The 19,183-nt window shown below is 38.9% G+C and overlaps 1 protein-coding gene across 3 annotated transcripts; it reads left to right on the top strand.

Annotated features, from left to right (window-relative positions):
- Positions 1–583: 583 nt before the first annotated feature.
- Positions 584–17,245, top strand: ncf4.S (neutrophil cytosolic factor 4 S homeolog). Of its 3 annotated transcripts, none has more exons than XM_018261271.2 (11): positions 584–680; positions 2,638–2,748; positions 3,645–3,729; positions 6,922–7,075; positions 7,475–7,545; positions 8,651–8,778; positions 12,497–12,545; positions 12,809–12,907; positions 15,430–15,560; positions 15,656–15,721; positions 16,634–17,245. In XM_018261271.2, exons 2-11 carry the CDS (start codon positions 2,717–2,719, stop codon positions 16,827–16,829), a joined length of 1,011 nt encoding a protein of 336 aa, XP_018116760.1. In that variant the 5' UTR covers positions 584–680; positions 2,638–2,716; the 3' UTR covers positions 16,830–17,245. The 3 variants fall into 3 exon arrangements, with proteins under 3 accessions (XP_018116760.1, XP_018116759.1, XP_041417603.1); XM_018261270.2 differs by having other exon boundaries at positions 610–751; XM_041561669.1 differs by having other exon boundaries at positions 610–763.
- The last annotated feature ends 1,938 nt before the right edge of the window (positions 17,246–19,183 follow it).

Here is a 19,183-nt window from a genome sequence, read left to right as displayed (position 1 = left end):
AGAGGTATTTTTTAAAGTGAGAGCTTTGAAGATTTGAAATTCTCTCTCTGAATCAGTGGTACAGGCTGATACATTAGATAGCTTTAAGAAGGGGTAGGATGGTGTTTAGCAAGTAAGGGAATACAGGGTTATGGGAGATAGCTCATAGTACAAGTTGATCCAGGGACTAGTCCGATTGCCATCTTGGAGTCAGGAAGGATTTTTTCCCCCTCTGAGGCAAATTAGAGAGGCTTCAGATGGGGTTTTTGCCTTCCTCTGGATCAACTGGCGGTTAGGCAGGTTATATATAGATTTTAAAAGGTTGAACTTGATGGACGTGTTTCTTTTTTCTTACTATGTTACTACTATTTATTGGTGCCATGGCCCAGAGATGAGGGAGACCGCATTATTTAACCTGCAGATCTGAAACTGTTGTTGAACTCACAACATCATACAACCTACTTTGGCTGCATAACGGGTACTGAAATTAGCATTTTGGCACAAATGACACCAAGGCATCTGCCACCTGAGACAGCCTAATGAGTGAAATGGGTAGGTCTTACTGTGTCACCACTTCCTACTCCCGTCCTTCTGCTTTTCATAGAGCAACTTCCCCTTTGTGAAGAAACAGCAAAAGTACAGTGTGTCATTAGAGAGCAGCGGAAGGCTGGAGCTTCGGAATTACAAGCCCTTACTCACAGGTGACTGCACCCAACCCGGCCACATTGTTCTCTCTGACTCTTTGGAGCTGGCAGACATCATTTTGTCACAGGTCACATAACTGGTGATAAAAATATTTTCTTTTAAAGGGACTAAAAATTGTGACGGGACAATACTGTTCTAGTGGTATCAGACTGTCTATATGTCAGGTTAATGCTGGTGGGATCAGACTGTCTCTATTGCAGGTTAATGCTGGTGGGATCAGACTGTCTCTATGGCAGGTTAATGCTGGTGGGATCAGACTGTCTCTATGACAGGTTAATGCTGGTGGGATCAGATTGTCTCTATGGCAGGTTAATGCTGGTGGGATCAGACTGTCTCTATGTCAGGTTATCGTATGTGGTGTTAGGGGCAGGTTTATTATGTGGTGTAAAATATCAATTTGCAACACATCGCCAGACATTGCCATGTAAAAAATTTAGTTAAGTTTTTTCACACGCTTTATCTTTGATCAACTTCCAGAGCATACTAACAAAGGTCTGAAGCATTGTTATATAACGGCAGCAAATCTGGCATTTGCATGGCATGAAATAAAATACACCTTGATAAATTCAGCATTTATGTTATGACATGTTGGTGCTCATTTACTAATACATGTTGGTCCCACAGGGGTTAGCCTGCAGGTAAGTTACTTAATACCCACTTGTGTTGGGCACAGCTCTGCATATATATTAATTTTATATATTAATTATATATTAATTTAATGTATATTATGTATAATTTAATGCTAATGCCTCTGACAAGTCACATGGAGGCATTAGCCAAAAGGTTTCAGTAGAGAGTCCTATTATAATTGAGATCATTCATGGGTTTCAGCTTCTCTCTTGCTCTCAATGTACCAATGTACTGTATATGTATGTATGTTTAAATATACAACAGGTCCCTACAGTAAATCCACTAGCTGTATTTTTAACAATTGATATTGATAAGAGGTACAATGGCACCCCCTGCAATAAGGTTTCATATTACAGTGCAGGCATTTTTTGAATCCTAACTTTTTGTGTTGTAAAATTGGATACAAAAATGGGTGGCAGTGAAAAAGGTACATTCCCTATCATTATAAATCTCTAGCTATAGGAAGAAAAAAATAGATATATGGGACCCCTTATCCAGAAACCCAATATCCAGAAAGCACATAATTATAGGAAGGCCGTCTCCCATTTACTCCATTTTAATAAAATAATTCACATTTTTAAAAATGATTTCCTTTTTTTCTTTAATAATAAAACAGTACCTTGTACTTGCAGGAGTGTTTCTTCCTCGAGGAAAGGTAAGCACTTGCCTCAGATGGCAGTTCCCAGTAGTTACTGTAGGCAACCAAAAGTCGCTTCTGGTAACTTCAAGAGCCACATTTCCGGTTATTAATGAAATTGGGCTTTTCTAGAGCAGAGAGGGAAATTTCGCTCTCTACTGCCTCAGGAGGCTTTAATGCCGAAAACACAATCCTTATTGGTGGCAAAACAATCCTGTTTGGTTTATTTCATGTTTAAATATTTTTTAGTACGTAGATCCCTTATATGGAAAACCCCAGGCCCAGGTTCTGGATAACAAGTCCCATACCTGTGTATATTTTTTAGATAAATAGATTTCTTTATTGTCACATACAAACTTATATAAGTACAACCTGTAGCAAAATGTACCCTGATCATTCCAAAACGTCATTTTTTTTAAAAATAACAATATACTAGTGCATATAAAAAATAGAAGATACAAATTATTTGTACAATGCTGGAGCTGCCTTTTCCAACCTTACCTATTTTATTATGTTACAGACTTACATATTACCACTCAGGCCTACATATTGACAATTATGAAGTACGTTACAGTTTCTGAGACCCCTGCCTTTACATGGTCCCAGTCATTACTCTCTGTGAATTATAAAATGCTTAAAATTTAGAGTAGGTATGCATTATCACATATGCCTTTGTCTTGTCTCAGGTCCATGTGCTGGTGATACCCAGGCTACTAAGGTTCACAAGGTTAAAAACATTTCCTCTCAAGTGCAGAGAAGCTGACCATGTCCCTTCCACGTCAGCTGAGAGATGAAAGGTGAGTTACACAACTGTATGGTAAGTGAATTAACATGGTGACTGCAATGTATAGTGACCAGTGATGGACGAATTTGCTGCGAAATTCGCAAAACGGTCTGCCGAATTTATTCGTCCATCACTAATAGTGACCCGTCATCTGTTTGCTGCTTCTTCAGGCAAAGTACATTTACTTTTAAAAGAATGACACCAGACAATCAAGTGACCAAAGCTGTATATTGTCAATTTTATTTTTGGACGCGGAGGCTTTTTCGCCGGCAAATGGTCGCTGCAGTTTCGAAAATGTTTTTGCTTGCAGCGAAACGTGGAAGTTCGCCGCAAATTCGTGTCTGGTGAATTTATTTGCCCCTCAGTACTGAAGATGACAGAACCCCCACATCTGTGAATCCCCCTTTATTTAACTATTGCTACAGCTATCTTCATAATATTAATGATTCTGAGCTTGTCACTAGGAAAAATCGATATGTGCTAATATTGGCAGAAAAATGAGTGTTTGGCTGTAAATTTCACTCATAGTATGTATCAACATCGGCATCATGGGGGTTATAAGATGTTGGCCATTTCCATGCTTCTCAATCAGAGCAAAATAGAGCCCAGATGGATCTAACAGTTGGTCAATGGCAGGTGCATGGTTAGACTGATATCCCAGCACACTGTGGTCATTCACAAGAGATAGAGCTAAAGACTGGACAAGAAGATTCTCCTATTGACAGAACATGCTACACTGGCCTTGTGCATAAAATTGCCATCATTAAAATGCTTGTGTATGGGCGAGACAGCCTGGTAAATGAGCACCTTTGTTGTTTTTCTAACAGTCTGTTGCCAATCTATCCTTTAATAATCAGTACTGATTCCAACATTACTGTGTTTCTTTTGATGTCCTCTTCTTTTTCTTAGTGATTTTGAACAGTTACCAGAAGATTTTCCTGTATTTGCTCATATTGCAGACATGGAGGAAAGGAGAGGCTTCTCTCTGTACTATGTAAGTCCATCTGTTTCCATGTCTCCATGACAATACAACATAATTAACCATAGCAATAATTTCATGTTTTAATGAGAGTCTGTGCCCCTAAGCACAAAACTTCCCACTCTTTCTCTTTGTAATACTAACAATATTTTTATTGCAATTCCATAAAGCTGATTGCCTTCTGTTGCTCCATTTGGTCTCCCACTATGATTCCTTTTGTTAAATGTAAACTCCTTAAAAACCTATATATATACTGTGTATGTGCCATGGGATATCTATTTTGAAATAGAACATAAACTGACCCTTATAATTTGGCAGTTTTATTCTTTGCTTCTCCGTCAGTAGTGCTGTGGGTGGGGACTGAATTACAGGTATCTAGAAACTTCCTTCAGGAGAAACAACAAACTGAATAGAGGGTGCTATTAACAAAGGTGAAGCAAACAGTAACAATTGGACTATTGGAGTAAAACGATTGTAAAAAGAACAGTTTTTGAATGACAGAAATACGTAAGAACAATTTAATAACTGGCCTAAACTCCAAAAGCACTGTCCAACTGTCAGAAAGCATTTGATTTAGGGTGCAAAGATCTTTGCTCACGTAAAAATCGCTGCGCGTCAACACTATTCGGACGGCCATTGTTTAACGCCAGCGTCAAAATTGACGCAAGCGACTTTGTCGGACGCGCATCCAAAATTGGACGTGGGAGTCAAATTAGATTTTCACGACTTTGTCGCTGTTTCACAAATTTCAAAAATCACCCTCAACTATTGCACGAGCACATGCCTCTTCTGCCTACCCCTGCTTCGTGCTCTTTGATGGTGCAATAACCGAAACTGTAGATAAAAATATGGTGATTTGTTTTGCATAAAAAACATTTTATTTATTTATTTTTAATTCTGGGCTAACTGCACTGTTGTAAATTCCCTTCACATTGAGGGGAGTGCATCCACTCTTATAGCAGACACAACAGATCACTCCTTTGCAATATGTTGTAGGGCAATTGAGTAGCAAATGTAAATAAATAAATACATTTATCCATTTAATAAATAATCATTTTTGCAGTTATGCATATAACACTATCTGCAGACCAGTTTGGCTATAGTTTCAGTTTAGAGCAAATGCAACAACTTCAAAGTATCAACCAGGGTGCTGAAACTGCAAACTGGAGAGCTGCTCAATAACAAAGCTAAATCATTTAAAAACCACAAATAATAAGCCAATGAAAACCAATTGCAAAAAGCATTATACTAAAAGTTAATTTAAAGGTGTACATCCCCTTTAACCACTCTTTTACAGTGCTACTACCAATTTTCTCAGGATGTATTAGTTTATCTTTACAATGTCCTTGTAATCTGGATAACTAATATATTCCATTCCATTATTAACCCTGACATCAGTAAACTATATAATTTATAACTAATAAAAAAAGTAATTTCCCCATATTTGCTACCAGCAAGTGAAGCACTAACCCTAATGCACTAACACATCATGAGCATTGCCATTCTAATGTGGCAATTGCCATTCTATTTGTTCGAGAAGGTTCATAATTAAATTCTGTCTGAAGGAGACATTTTAATTGTTGGCTGAGGCAGAAACGCATATATACAGTATTTCCTCCATTGGATGAACATCATTCAATAGTCATGTCTTGCCCATATAATTAAGGTTGCCACCTTTTCATAAAATAAATATGGGCTTTTCATATGTTTTTTACATTTTACATTTTTACTGGTTGAGCAGGTAAAATACTGTCCGTGTGGCAAGCATACATGATAACCTTTGCACTAAAAAATATTGTTCTTTTTTTACATCTGACACATATAATTTTACTTCAACTGCCATAAGGCTCATCTAAATGCTTCTTTTCTCTCAGCAGAATGAAAGACATTTACTATACCTCTGGGCAGAAGTTATTATCATTAATAACATATTTATATAGTATTTATATAGCGCCAACATATTTTGCAGCGCTGTAAATGTGCTTATAAAACATGAATTACATACATAGAACATATGGAGTTACTTACTGTACATCGCAAATAATAACAGTACAAAAGGTGAGGAAGGCATTGTACGAAAGGGCTTACAATCTAAAGGGAAGGGAATAAGACACAAGGTATGGAAGTGGGCAAGATCAGAATGAAGTGGGTGAGAGATGTAATACTGTATATGGTATTGCATTTGGTGTTTTAAGAAAGTCAGACAGACCATGGGAGAGCATTCCAGAGGAGATGTGCAGCCCTTGCAAAGTCTTGAATACGAGCGTGTGAGGAGGTAATGAGAGAAGAGTTGAGGAGAAGGTCAGTAGAGGAGCATAGTAAGCAGTTGGATGAGTATATAGAGATGAGTTCAGAGATGTAAGGTGGGTCAGAGTTATGAAGTGCTGCATGAACATGAGGGGTACATGAGCGCACCCTTTAATGCTCATGCACAGATCACTTCTGCCTGGGGCAATGGCTGTGCTTTGCAAAAGAGCACTGTTGGTCAGCAGCCCTGTCCTTAGCTCCACCATAGAGCAGGCAGTATTAGGCCTAGGGCCACCACTGTGGCCTGCATCTGTCACCAATAACACCAGTACCAATAACTTGCCTACGTTGTTCTCCGGCCCCCACCCCTCATGAATGTAGTCTGCTGAACGCATTACATTTATGGTGGTAGCAAGAAGCAGAGCCCAGCAATCGGTGTCAATTCTTTATACAAGAATGGAACATACAGCAATATACTTTCCCCATAACTATAGCTCTGCCAGTGTTTGGCAGCGAGAGACGCACTTGCCAATGGATCTCAACCTTATCACCTCCCCTATAGCAACACAGCCCAAGGTGCACTGTGCAATTATGTTTTGAACACAAGTGCTTTCTGAAAGAGCACTGGGTTTTGCATTGTCTACAGTATCTATTTGTTAATGTTTCCTTGTATTAGCTATACGTACAGTACTTATACACAGGCCCTGAAGCAGGCGCTACCAAGGCCACCAGCAAATTGAATCTAAGGCAAAGCAGACTGCACATTTAAATACTTAGAATATTTTTGGAGCAGTATTAGGGGATGCTAAGCTTTGGATGGGTATTACTACCAGATGAAGGTTTATTGCAACACTCTTTTTGTTTTGCAACTGATTGTACTTGCATTTTCTTACCTAGAACTACCTATTTCTGTTACCCCCTTTTTCAATATGTAGTTTAATGTCCCTATATTCTTGTTAGACATTTGTAATTGAAGTAAAAACAAGAGGCGGCGGTAAGTATTTCATACACCGGAGATACAGCCAGTTCCTCACTCTGCACACAAAGCTGGAAGAAAACTATGGCCCTGAAAATGGTATGGCCCCTTACATCTGCATCCTTCCTGAACTGCCATGTGAGTATCATTGTTAGATTTCCTCAAATACAAGTCAAGGGTTATGGTTAGCAGTACCAGTCTTTGGGGAATATTTATTGAAGTCGGTAAACCAATTCACTCCTCTTCAGCTTAGGTCTGTAGCTTACAGTACTTTATCCTGCCTTATGGTGGAACTTCTGCAACCTCTACTCACCGGTACCTTCACAGTGATCTGTTCTATACAGTCTCAGGGGCATAGGGCTAACCCAAGCTCTGATTCTTTCCATTTATTGAGATTCTCAGAAAAAAAGTAGAACAACAGTTAAACAATTCAGTTTGGTGCTTTTTGAATCATCTGTCTATGAACAAATTTTTCTTATTCTGTCCTGTGCTCCAAAGGGACATACAACTGAATAAAATCATGTTTGTGTCCTGCAGCAAAGATTTATGTTGGAAACAAGAAAGACATTGCAGAGTCTCGCATCCCCCTTCTTAATGGCTACATGAAGGTACAGTATCCCAGCTGAATTGGATTCATCTTCCTTAGTAGTGGTTGCATTTGCTTACCCACACTATATTTCTCTTATTTTGCTATATGGCATCATTTTATACTGTTTTTATATTTATGCACTCTTTATTTAGTGCAGGTACAGGAGCTATTCTAATATCTGAAAACCCTGATATGGGACCAGTATTTTTTAAGCTCTTGCCTTTCTCCCTGTTCCACTATGTCGTGTAAATGATTTCCACTAAACCAACATAAATCCATGCTATTTGGGCTGCTTAAATATTTTAAGCATGGCGCATCCAGCAATAGTAAAAAAAAAAACTGCATTCAAAGCATTTGGGATAATAGATCCATGAAAATAACACTCTGGCGTCCGTTTACTAAAGTGCGATAAACAGCGTTAATAACCTGCACCAGAAAAAATGCCACAAAAATCACAATAGCAGGTTTATTAAAATGCGAGCACTTCTGTCATTGGGAATATTCACCCAAACATATTTATTAAAGCCTATTATCGAATTCATGCTACATAAGTTGTCTCGCATGGTTCACTAGAGATTATTGCCAGAATTGTCGGCAAATATAGACAAAATTAGCAAACTGACCCCTCTGTCTTGTGTTTATTTTTTTTCCCCGGCAGTCTCTGCATTGTCCGGTCTTTGGCCTGGTAATCATCATATAAACATTTCTAATCGCTTTTCACTTATCTTCCTTTAGAAATTGGAAGAGTAGCAAAAAGAGAAATATGGCAAGTTGTGTTCCTCCAGCAAGACAGGGCTTATATATACTATGATTGGGGTTTGGATTTACCTGAATTGGGTACAAATTCCTGTGAAAGGCACAGAAGCAGGCAAATAGCACAGTCTGCCCCTTCCTCATTTACAGTTGACTCATGGACTTTGATTTTTTTGGACATTCTGGGGGTCATTTATCAACACTGGGCAAATTTGCCCATGGGCAGTTACCTATAGCAACCAATCAGTGAGTAGCTTTTTAATGCCAGCTGCAAGTAGAACAATGAATGCAGCAATCTAATTGGTCGCCATGGGTTACTGCCCATGGGCAAATTTGCCCAGTGTTGATAAATGACCCCCTCTGTCTCTTAGGTGCTACTGAACTCTCCTGTTTGGCTCCTATTGGATGAAGATCTGCGGATGTTTTACTACCAGACTTCGTCTGATAGTGAGAGGATCCCCCATGCCCTTCGGAGACTACGTCCTGAGACGCGCAAACTGTAGGTTAATTTTATTACATTGCCAATTAAAGGAAACTTTTTTCCTATGCCTCTGGTAAGGCCCAGCAACTCTTTTAGCTTTGCACAGGCATGAATTGGCCTGTCATCCCAAATGCTTAGATTTCCTTTCAGAATTGAAACTTCTGAGCAGGAGAGAAATTTACTTAGTTTATGGTGACATAAGTTTTATATGCAGTAATCAGCTGAACTTATTGCCTTATGCCTTAGGGCCATATGATAAGATCTTTCTGCTTGGGTCTCTGCTGAATCAGCCATAGATCCGCTTGATTGGAAAGCATGACAAACAACATATATTTAAGCATAAACCACGGTTTATTTTTCACTCACCTATATATTGTAAATAGGAAGGAATGGCTTTCCTATTTAACAGATTTTGTATGCTAGAATGAAAGGTGTTATGACAAAGCAGACGGCTTAGGAAAAGAACATTTTCTGTGGTTTCTGGTGATCACCATTTGTACTGAGTTCTAATTCAGATGGTCAGTAAATCTCATGCAGCATTTTTATGTCTCTTTTGCAGGTTACCAGCCCTTCAAACACACCGTATAAAATTCCCCAACTGAGATGATATTTTATAATAGTTATAATAGCAATATGTTTCCCTATAGACAGTTGTATAATGACACTTCATTATTTTTATTATTAACATGTATTTATAGAGTGCCAACATATTTACTGTAAAGTAAATGTGTTTATACAACTAAATCATATGAATTACATACATAGAACATATGGAGTTACATACATCATGACCAATAAAGGTACAAAAGTTGAGGAAGGCCCTGTGCAAAAGAGCTTATAATTTAAAGTGAAGGGAATAAGACACAAGGTGTGGGAGCGGGCAAGATCAGAATTGAGTGAGAGATGTAGTTTGTAATATTGCATTTGGTAGTTAAGCAGAGTGAGGGTAGGTTTCTCAAATAAGTGTGTTTTAAGAAAGCAGAAAGTTTGGGAGAAAGTTGGGCAGACTGTGGGAGAGAATTCCAGAGGAGGGGTGCAGCACTTGCAAAGTCTTAAATGCGAGCATGTGAGGCGGTAATGAGATAGGAGTTGAGGAGCAGGTCAGTAGAAGAGTGTAGGAAGTGGTTGGGTGAGCATATAGAGATGAGTTCAGAGATGTAGGTTGGGTCAGAGTTATGAACTACTTTGAATGTCAGGGTCATTCATTTGAATTTTATTCTGAAAGGTAACGGAAGCCAGTGCATGGATTGGCATAGTGGCATGCAGAGGTGGAGCAGTTGCTGATGTTTATGAGCCTTGGGGCAGTGTTCATTATGGACTGGAGAGGTGACAGTCTCTGGGGGGGAGGCCAATTAAAAGACAGTTACAGTAGTCTTGGCGGCATCTTGGGTGATAAATTATCGTAATTTGTATTTGTTCCTTAGGTGGAAGTGAAATGATTTAATAAGTGACTTAATGATTTAATAAGTGACTTAATGATTTAATAAGTTCCGGGATGTTACGGGTGTTAGTTGGAGGAAAGAGAACCATTTCCGTTTAAGAGAGGTTTAATTTAAGGTAGTGTTGTGACATCCAAGTGGAAATAGCGGACAGGCAGGAGGAGACCCAAGTTAGGAGTTCTAAGTTGAGATCTGGAGAGGAGAGATAGATCTGAGTATCATCAGCATAGAGGTGGTAGTGGAAACCATATGAGTTGATTAGTTTGCAGAAGGAGGAAGTATAGAGGGAGAATAATAAGGGGCCCAGGACAAAACCTTGGGGAACCACAACAGAAAGATGTAGGGAAGAAGATGTTACTCCATTGTAGGAGACACTGAAGGAACAATTAGTGAGGTAGAGAAAAGGTGGAGAAAAGTTGTGCTGTTTTTTTTTTGGAAAGGGAGTTAGTGAGTGTTTGTTTGGCTTGGGAAAGGCTGGTTTTATGTTGTATATATGTTGGCAGCGCACACTACTATTTAAAATTTTAGAAGCTTACAAAGCCATGTACGGCGGTGCGTAAGATAGATATAATTAGTTGCAACAACAAAAAGTTTTTAAAGATCTTATTTTCCGCACACTGTAGATTACTTCATGTAATATATTAATCAAAATTAATAAATCCTCAGAGAGCCCAAAAATTTTTGATTTAATTTTTTGAGGTTTTTTAATTCCAAGTACAAAAACAGTGAAACATTTTATACAAATATCAATTTAATAAATACAATTAATTATACCACAATTCATGTATATATAGCACCATATATGGTTTGCACCATATTTTTAAAAGAATTAATTTAGCTGCTAATCATTGATTATGCAGATAATGAGGCTTGGAGGAGACATTTAAACACGCATCATCTGGCCATGTGGAGGAGAGAAATACTATCATTTGAGCACATTTAACAATCTGGAAAGCAGATACGTGGAACGAGGAGTGACTGGGACCTTTGGCTCTTCAGATCGGCTCTGGAAGTGCAAGACAGGATAACTCTGCGAGCAACGTAACTACACCGATAAGGTGGTAATGTATGCTTGGCGTGTAGCCGACTAACAGTCAACCCTATACTTACTACCAGCGCAGCCATGAGGGGGGACAGGGGGGAGAGTTGTAGGGGGCCCGAGGGTAAGGAGGGGCCCGGCCACGCTACAGTTACTTGATTAGCTGGGCCCCCCATCTTTCTGAGAGCTGCTGGCTTCGGGAAGGCATGGACGTTTGAGGGGCCCTGGTCACCAATTTTCTTATAATGTGGGGGGGGCTGCCCACCAATTTTGTCCACCAATTTTTTCTCATGTGGGGTCCTAGCTACCGATATTTTTTAATGGGGGGCCCTGGCCACAAATGTTTTTTATGGGGGGCCCTGACCACCAATATCTTTTTATTTATTTTTTTAACATGTGGGAACCCTAGACACCAATAATTTTCTTTGTTTTTTTACTGTGTGGTGGGGGGCGGACCTGTGGGGTGGGGAGGGTGGACCTGTAGGTGGGGCTTGCGGTGGGCGCAGCTCAGGGGCCCAGGAAATTTTGTCATATGGGGCCCTGTGATTTCTGATGGTGGTCCTGCTTACTACCTGAGATTTATGTGAGCCGGTCATACTACTTATCTGTCTGGATTTTCAGCGCAGTATTTCAAAAGGCACAGCTCTTCGTATCTACGGCTGCATGTTTTTTGAATACATTCCCACACTCTGCTATATTGTTTCTTATTATCAGCAACGAAGTGAATATGTCCTGCATACAATGTTTAAAACCTCTAACAAGCGCTTCATTGTGACTTTTACTTAAGCAGGTTAATACCATGGACATAATTCAATTTGACAAACAAGGAATGCTGATCCAGATGATGCGTGTTTAAATGTCTCCTCCCAGCCTCATTATCTGCATAATCAATGATTAGCAGCTAAATTAATTCTTTTAAAAATATGGTGCAAACTATATATGGTGCTATATAGACATGAATTGTGGTATAATTAATTGTATTTATTAAATTGATATTTGTATAACATTTTTCACTGTTTTTGTACTTGGAATTAAAAAACCTCAAAAAATTAAATCAAAAATTTTTGGGCTCTCTGAGGATTTATTAATTTTGATTAATATATTACATGAAGTAATCTACAGTGTGCGGAAAATAAGATCTTTAAAAACTTTTTGTTGTTGCAAAGGCTGGTTTTATAGCACAGGGTAGATTTGTAGCCCCAAAACTTGTTGTTTTTCAATGATTTCTTGACTATTTACTGCATTTTCCCCCTTGTAGCAAGAAAGAATCCCAACCAATTTCTGATGGGGACAGACCAAGAGCCGAGGTTAGAATATCCCTTATTTCTTATGTGTAATCTCCAGTCCTTATGATTGTTTGTTTTAAAGTCCTGTTTATTGGCACACACATCGGATTCCCTAAATATTTCAAAAAGTAGAAAGGTAGTAAAACATAATTTGTCAACATATATGTTGACAAATCTTGACAAAATGAAACTGTATGTGCACAATTGTTATATTTTATAGGTATACTTTTTTGTTATTTTTATATACTTATATCTTTTTGCTTTTGTGTCTACTGTATTGTTAGGCACTCTTTGATTTTAAGGGAAATGAATCTATGGAGCTGAATCTTAAGTGCGGTGACCTTATATATCTCTTGAGTTGGGTCAACAGGGAATGGCTAGAGGTAAGAACAACACCAATATGACTTCTGGCCCTCTTAACCTCTCACCTTTACATAACTCATTCACACTTGCTTGGTGAGAGGCACAGACTTTTGGGTAAATTAGTGCAACAGATAATTTGATAAATTATGAGAATAATTGTGACGGAAGTATGCTTCATTCTGTAAGGTTCTGTTTTAAGGTTATTACACAAGACCAAAATCATTTAACACTCCATTATCATAAATTTAACCACTGATTAAATGTTATGTAGAATACTCGGGACCTTGGGTTTTCCATAATTTGGATCGTCATACCTTAAGTGATCCCAACTAAGATATGAATCCTTATTGGAAGCAAAACCAGTCTTTTGGGTTTATTTAATGTTTACATGATTTTCTAGTAGACTTAAGGCATGAAGGTCCAAATTACGGAAAGATCCATTATCCGGAAAACCTCAGGTCCCCGAGCATTGTGGATAACAGGTCCCATACCTGTATGCAATGAGTCCATACATTCTCTACATGCTCTACAAAAGAATCAGCTGAATACTGAACAAAACTTAAAGCTCAAATGCATATTCATATCTGAGCAAAATAAACACAATTGTATCAGAAGCTGGCTCAACAATGATAATGGATAGTGATGGGCGAATTTGAGGCGTTTCACTTCGCCGAAAAATTTGCGAATTTCCCACAAAATGGCGAAAAATCTGTGAAACGGCGCCGGCATCTCGTTTTTGACGCCTGTGTCCATTTTTGGACGCTGTCCAAAAATACGGACGCCAGCGTCCAAAAATACGGACGCCAGCGTCCAAAAATACGGACGCCAGCGTCCATTTCTTTTGACGCCGGTGAATTTTCTATGGCGAATTTCCACAGCGGTTTCGCAAATTTATTCGCCGCAAATTTGTGCCTGGCGAATAAATTCGCCCATCACTAGTACCCTATATACTCGAGTATAAGCCGACCCGAGTATAAGCCGGGGTACCTAATTTTACCTACGAAAACTGGGAAAACTTATTGACTCTAGTATAAGCCTAGACACAACTACAGTCTCCCAGCAGCGCACATTCCGCCAAAGCGACCCCCCCAGTGATCAACCGGACTTCTTTGCAAAGTTGATGGTGACAGAAAATTGCCAAAAGGATTACTGTGTGCATTGTCCCACTTTCCCACTACCATGTGCAGAGGGTGCTGTGTGATATTGCCATCACTGTTAATCCTTCATATAACCAACAGAGGGCACTGTGTGATATTGCAGTCACTGTTATTCTTTCATATAACCAACAGAGGGCGTACTGTTATTCTTTCATATAACCAACAGAGGGCGTACTGTTATTCTTTCATATAACCAACAGAGGGCCCAGTGTGATATTGCAGTCTCTCCCCAAGTGAACTGTTGGTATTGGAATGATTAAAAGTGGCTGTAATCTCAGCTACTGCCCGCTGACCCGAGTAAAAGCCGAGGTAGACTTTTTCAGCACATTTTGGATGCTGAAAAACTCGGCTTATACTCGAGTATATACGGTAATGGATTAGGTTTCAGAATTATAGTGCATCTCTGCTGTAGTTATTTCCCAGGTACAGAGGTGTTATAGAGATAATGTTATGTCCTAGATTGTGCTTCAGCTGCAGTGAGTCGCCCTAGACTGTAGGTCTATGTGGGTGTATGGGGATGAAACCAGTCAGGTTGGCAGTCCAGAGACTGTAGTGAGTGATCAGGGCTTCATGAACATGGCTATAAACTACTTGTTTCATGCAACTTTCCATTATATTAATACAAAACCTTTATTGAAAGCGTGTGCAGTTACAACATGCTAGGGGAAAAAATGGGTATGTGCAAAAGCAAATTTGGCCGAGCTATACACAAGACATTAAAAGAAAGGGTTTATATACTCTCTCTACACATAAATCTTATTTCACTCGCCTACACTTAGGGGCTGATTCACTAAGGGTCGAATATCGAGGGTTAATTAACCCTCAATATTCAACTGGGAATTGAAATCCTTCGACTTCGAATATCGAAGTCGAAGGATTTAGCGCAGATAGTATGATCGAACGATCGAAGGATTATTCCTTCGATCGAACGATAAAATCCTTCGAATCGAACGATTCGAAGGATTTAAATCCAACGATCGAAGGAATATCCTTCGATCAAAAAAAGTTAGCCAAGACTATGGGGACCTTCCCCTTAGGCTAACATTGACTTCGGTAGCTTTTAGATGGCGAACTAGGGGGTCGAAGTTTTTTTTAAAGAGGCAGTACTTCCTTCGACTATCGAATGGTCGAATAGTCGAACGATTTTAAGTTCGAATCCTTCGATTCGTAGTCGTAGTCGAAGGTCGAAGTAGCCCATTCGATGGTCGAAGTAGCCCAAAAAAAACTTCGAAATTCGAAGTTTTTTAACTTCGAATCCTTCACTCGAAATTAGTGAATCGGCCCCTTAGTAAACCATGAGTATGGAGAGACCTGCCTATATCAGGTGTATGATTTTGAAAGTGATTATGCACGTTTAGGTTACTTATGTGTTTATTCTATGTCAGGGGACTGCAGGGAACAGGACAGGCATTTTCCCAGCATCATTTGTGAGGATAATTAAGAAACTTCCAGAAGAGCAGTACCAGGTCAGCTTGCTGCGCTGCTATTTTCACGACCATGACATATGCCTGATCAGGTAATGGGCCGCTGTAGATGGGTACCTCTTGATTATCTTCCACCTTGACCTGCAATTATGTTTTTATGTAACCGTATATACATTTTCTTTTACAGAGACATCTCTTTAGAGGAAGATGTTGGGAAATGTCCCTCTTATAAGGAGCTGCTGGATTTAATAAGGTAATTTATATTGGTTTCATATCTCATTTAATGAATTTATCAGGGAGGGTATCAGGGTGAGGTCCAAACAAGTTTCACTTATGATATACTGACCAAAGGCTAAGACGTCACAGTAGCAACCCAGAACCAATAAGCATCACTTCCATTGCACACACATACATTTACATTATTATATGTAGCATATGAATTCTGGGAACTGTACTATTCTATACGACACAATTAACACATAACATAAATCTGTAATAGGGTTGCCAGTGGCTAAACCCGATCAACGGTGGTGAGACAGATGACATTGGGGATGAAGTAGTGATGCTGGGGGTGGGTACGATAACATCAGAGGAGGGCACGATGATGCTGGATGGGGTTATGACACTGCAGCAAAGTTATTGCATCACTTTGTTATAATTGCCTGGATTTCTGTCCAGTTTTTAATGACAGGCCGTTGAATAACTGGGATGTCCCATCCAAAACAAGACGGGTGGCAACCCTATCTCTCTCTCTATATTAGGCCTGAGAAGTAAGTCCTACCCTTTAATTAAGAATATGGGATCTATTATACATAAATCAGTCATTGAAAGCACTGAAATACAGCAATGACTTAATTTTTCTTTCTATAATAATAATGTACAGGATGATAAATAAGCCATAACGGAGAGTATCTTAATATTTTTCATTTATTGGCCAGGTTATTATTTGGGTTTCACGAGGCTGAAAACCATACAGTTGAAAAAGGCCTTAGAAAAACCGAACAGGTGGCAACCCTAATCTGTAATAAAGATTCAACAATCTAATCCAGAAAATAACATACAGTAGACAATTATAAAATTATTAATGGAGTTTTATATGCTGTTGTGTTTAGGAATGTCTGACACCATGTCTCTGATCAGATACTGACTTTAGATTTTCTTGTAGGAACCAGTTTCCTGATGCAGAGGTAGCCCTAAATATGAGAGACACAGACGGAGAGATGATTCGGCTAATGGACAACAGTGAAATGGAGCTTCTCATTACACGGGGGAAACGGACCCCTCGGGCAAAAAACTACTTTCCCTGGGAGTTACATGTAACCCACAAGGATGATTTTGAGGTCTACAAGACTGGGTCATGAGCAATGTTGAAAGCTTAAACATTTAGGGGGTGACTTGCTAAAATTGGAAAGTTCAACATTTTGCATTGGGTTCAACACATTCCTGAAAGTAAGGAAACAAACAATTTGGCACATTTGGCACAAAGCAGATCAGTATATAAATTTGTCATAATTTTTTTAATTGCGTTGAAGTGTTGAACACCATTCTCTTCTATGGGGTGGTAGAGCTCAGTGAAACCACAGAGCTCTAACATCCCACTGACTCATTAATCTAAAAACAATCAGGTATAAAAATGAATACTGAGTAATGAGTAAGATGATAGCAGTGCAAATGAATAGGTAGAATACTAATTCTGAAATGTTGTAACACATAGGGGCAGATTTATCAAGGGTCGAAGTGAGTTTTCGAAGTTAAAAACTTTGAATTTCGAGCTATATTTTTTGTACTTTGACTAGGGAATAGTCCAACTTAGTTTCAAATTTGAAAAACAAAATTTCGAAATTCGAATATCAAAATTTATCATGTACTGTCTCTTTAAAACTTCAACTTTGACCATTCACCATCTAAAACCTGCCGAAGTGCTGTTTTAGCCTATGGGGGACCTCCTAGAACCTACACGGAGTCAATTGGTGGACTTTGAGAAATTTAAAGTTTTTTGGGGGAAAAACTTTGAATCGAATTTGATGGAATGCGCTATTCCTTCGATCGCACGATTAGAATTCGGCCAAATACGGACATCTATGACCCAAAAAAAACTTTGACTTCACTTCGGTTGGTCTTTTTGAAATTGAATTTCAAAGTTTTTTCAATTCGAAACTCGACCCTTGATAAATATGCCCCATAAATGTAGTGTATAAATCTGCAGAAAATCACAAAATTGTTTGGCAAAAATGATGCCAAACAAGAATGATGCTCTGATAAGAAAACAGGTGGCTGGTGCCATGAATAGACTTATGTGGCAGAAAACCTATAAGAAAGCAATATATATCAGTGGGCATACATTTCACATATAATGGATTACACAGCTCTAAATCTAATCTAAAGACTGAATGAAAGGCACTTTTTTTCAAAAATGCCCCAATAGAACCCATGCCCACTGAGATGCAAGCTATTGTACTGCTAGAATAGAGCAGAAACTGTTGTGTCCGGATGGAATGTGACCAGCACATGGGCCCTTACGAGGCCCTGCTTTGGCATCATTCAGAATGTGCAACCCATGGTTTCAGGGAATAATATTGCTGTAATATATGGCTGCCCTGCACAATGTGCATGCCAGTAGTAAAATCCAAACTGCACACTGCCAAGGCAGCCAAAAAAGATACCTGGGACAAGAGACAAGATGGCAGCACTCGGTAGAAGAGAACCCTGGCTGGTGCTGACCTAGGGTCTATGGGCAGAGATTATAATTGTGCCTTACAAAATGATCAACCCTTTTTCTAGTTCTGGATAGTCTAATAATGCTGCAACCCTCAGATCTGTGCCTGTTAACAATCCAGCACTTTCCCATATACAACTGAACCATTTAGTGACTTGTTCAAATACTCATGGGCTTAGAGTCTGGACTTCCTCGCAAAGTTTGTGACCCAATGCCTGTTGCAGACATTCACAGGGCATTTTTTCCTACAAAATATTCAACGAAACTCCAGAGAGGATGATCTTTGCTTAATGATAATGCACAATGTAATATTTTCTAGCGAATGTTTTTTACACTGCAAGCAGCGCTAAATATTCGCAAAAAAAAACTCATTTTAAGTAACGGTTGTGATTCTCCTCTTATCCTTAACCAAGTTTTATAATCTTTACACTTTTTATTGTAAGATGTATCTTTCCCATTAAATTGAATTCCTATTCTCACTGTTTTCAGTAACGGATTTACTTGTCTAAATTCATATCTCTCATTCCAGCAAATTAGCTTATCCAGAACTGCAAGACTGGGCCAGTATAGAAATGATGCAAATGCATGTTGTTATGTGAACAAATCTTATATAACATTTGTAAATATTTCATTGGAATTCCATATTCTAGCTTTCATGGTTTGACAGAAACAGTCTTCTGTTTCTTTTGTTATGCATCTTTGGAGATGATTAGGAAATAATCATCATCTAGTTAAAATTCTTACATTAGTACATGGCAGTCCAGCCAATAAAGCACTGGTTCTTATCCTTGGGACCCCTGATGTTGGACCACAATCAGCAGCATCCTTCAAAATATAATTAAGCATCAAGGCATTTTGGAGTTGTAATTCCTCAACATCTAGAGACTAAAATGTAAGAAACAGTCGGGATTGTAGCTGAAATGGAGCGTACAGCCAAGAAAGATGTTAACCTGTGTGCCATCTAAAACAGAGGCTGAGAAAACAGCCCAACCTAGAATA

This window comes from Xenopus laevis, chromosome 4S, assembly GCF_017654675.1.
Source record: "Xenopus laevis strain J_2021 chromosome 4S, Xenopus_laevis_v10.1, whole genome shotgun sequence".
Lineage (NCBI taxonomy): Eukaryota > Metazoa > Chordata > Amphibia > Anura > Pipidae > Xenopus > Xenopus laevis.
This window is presented reverse-complemented; position numbering and strand designations above follow the sequence as displayed.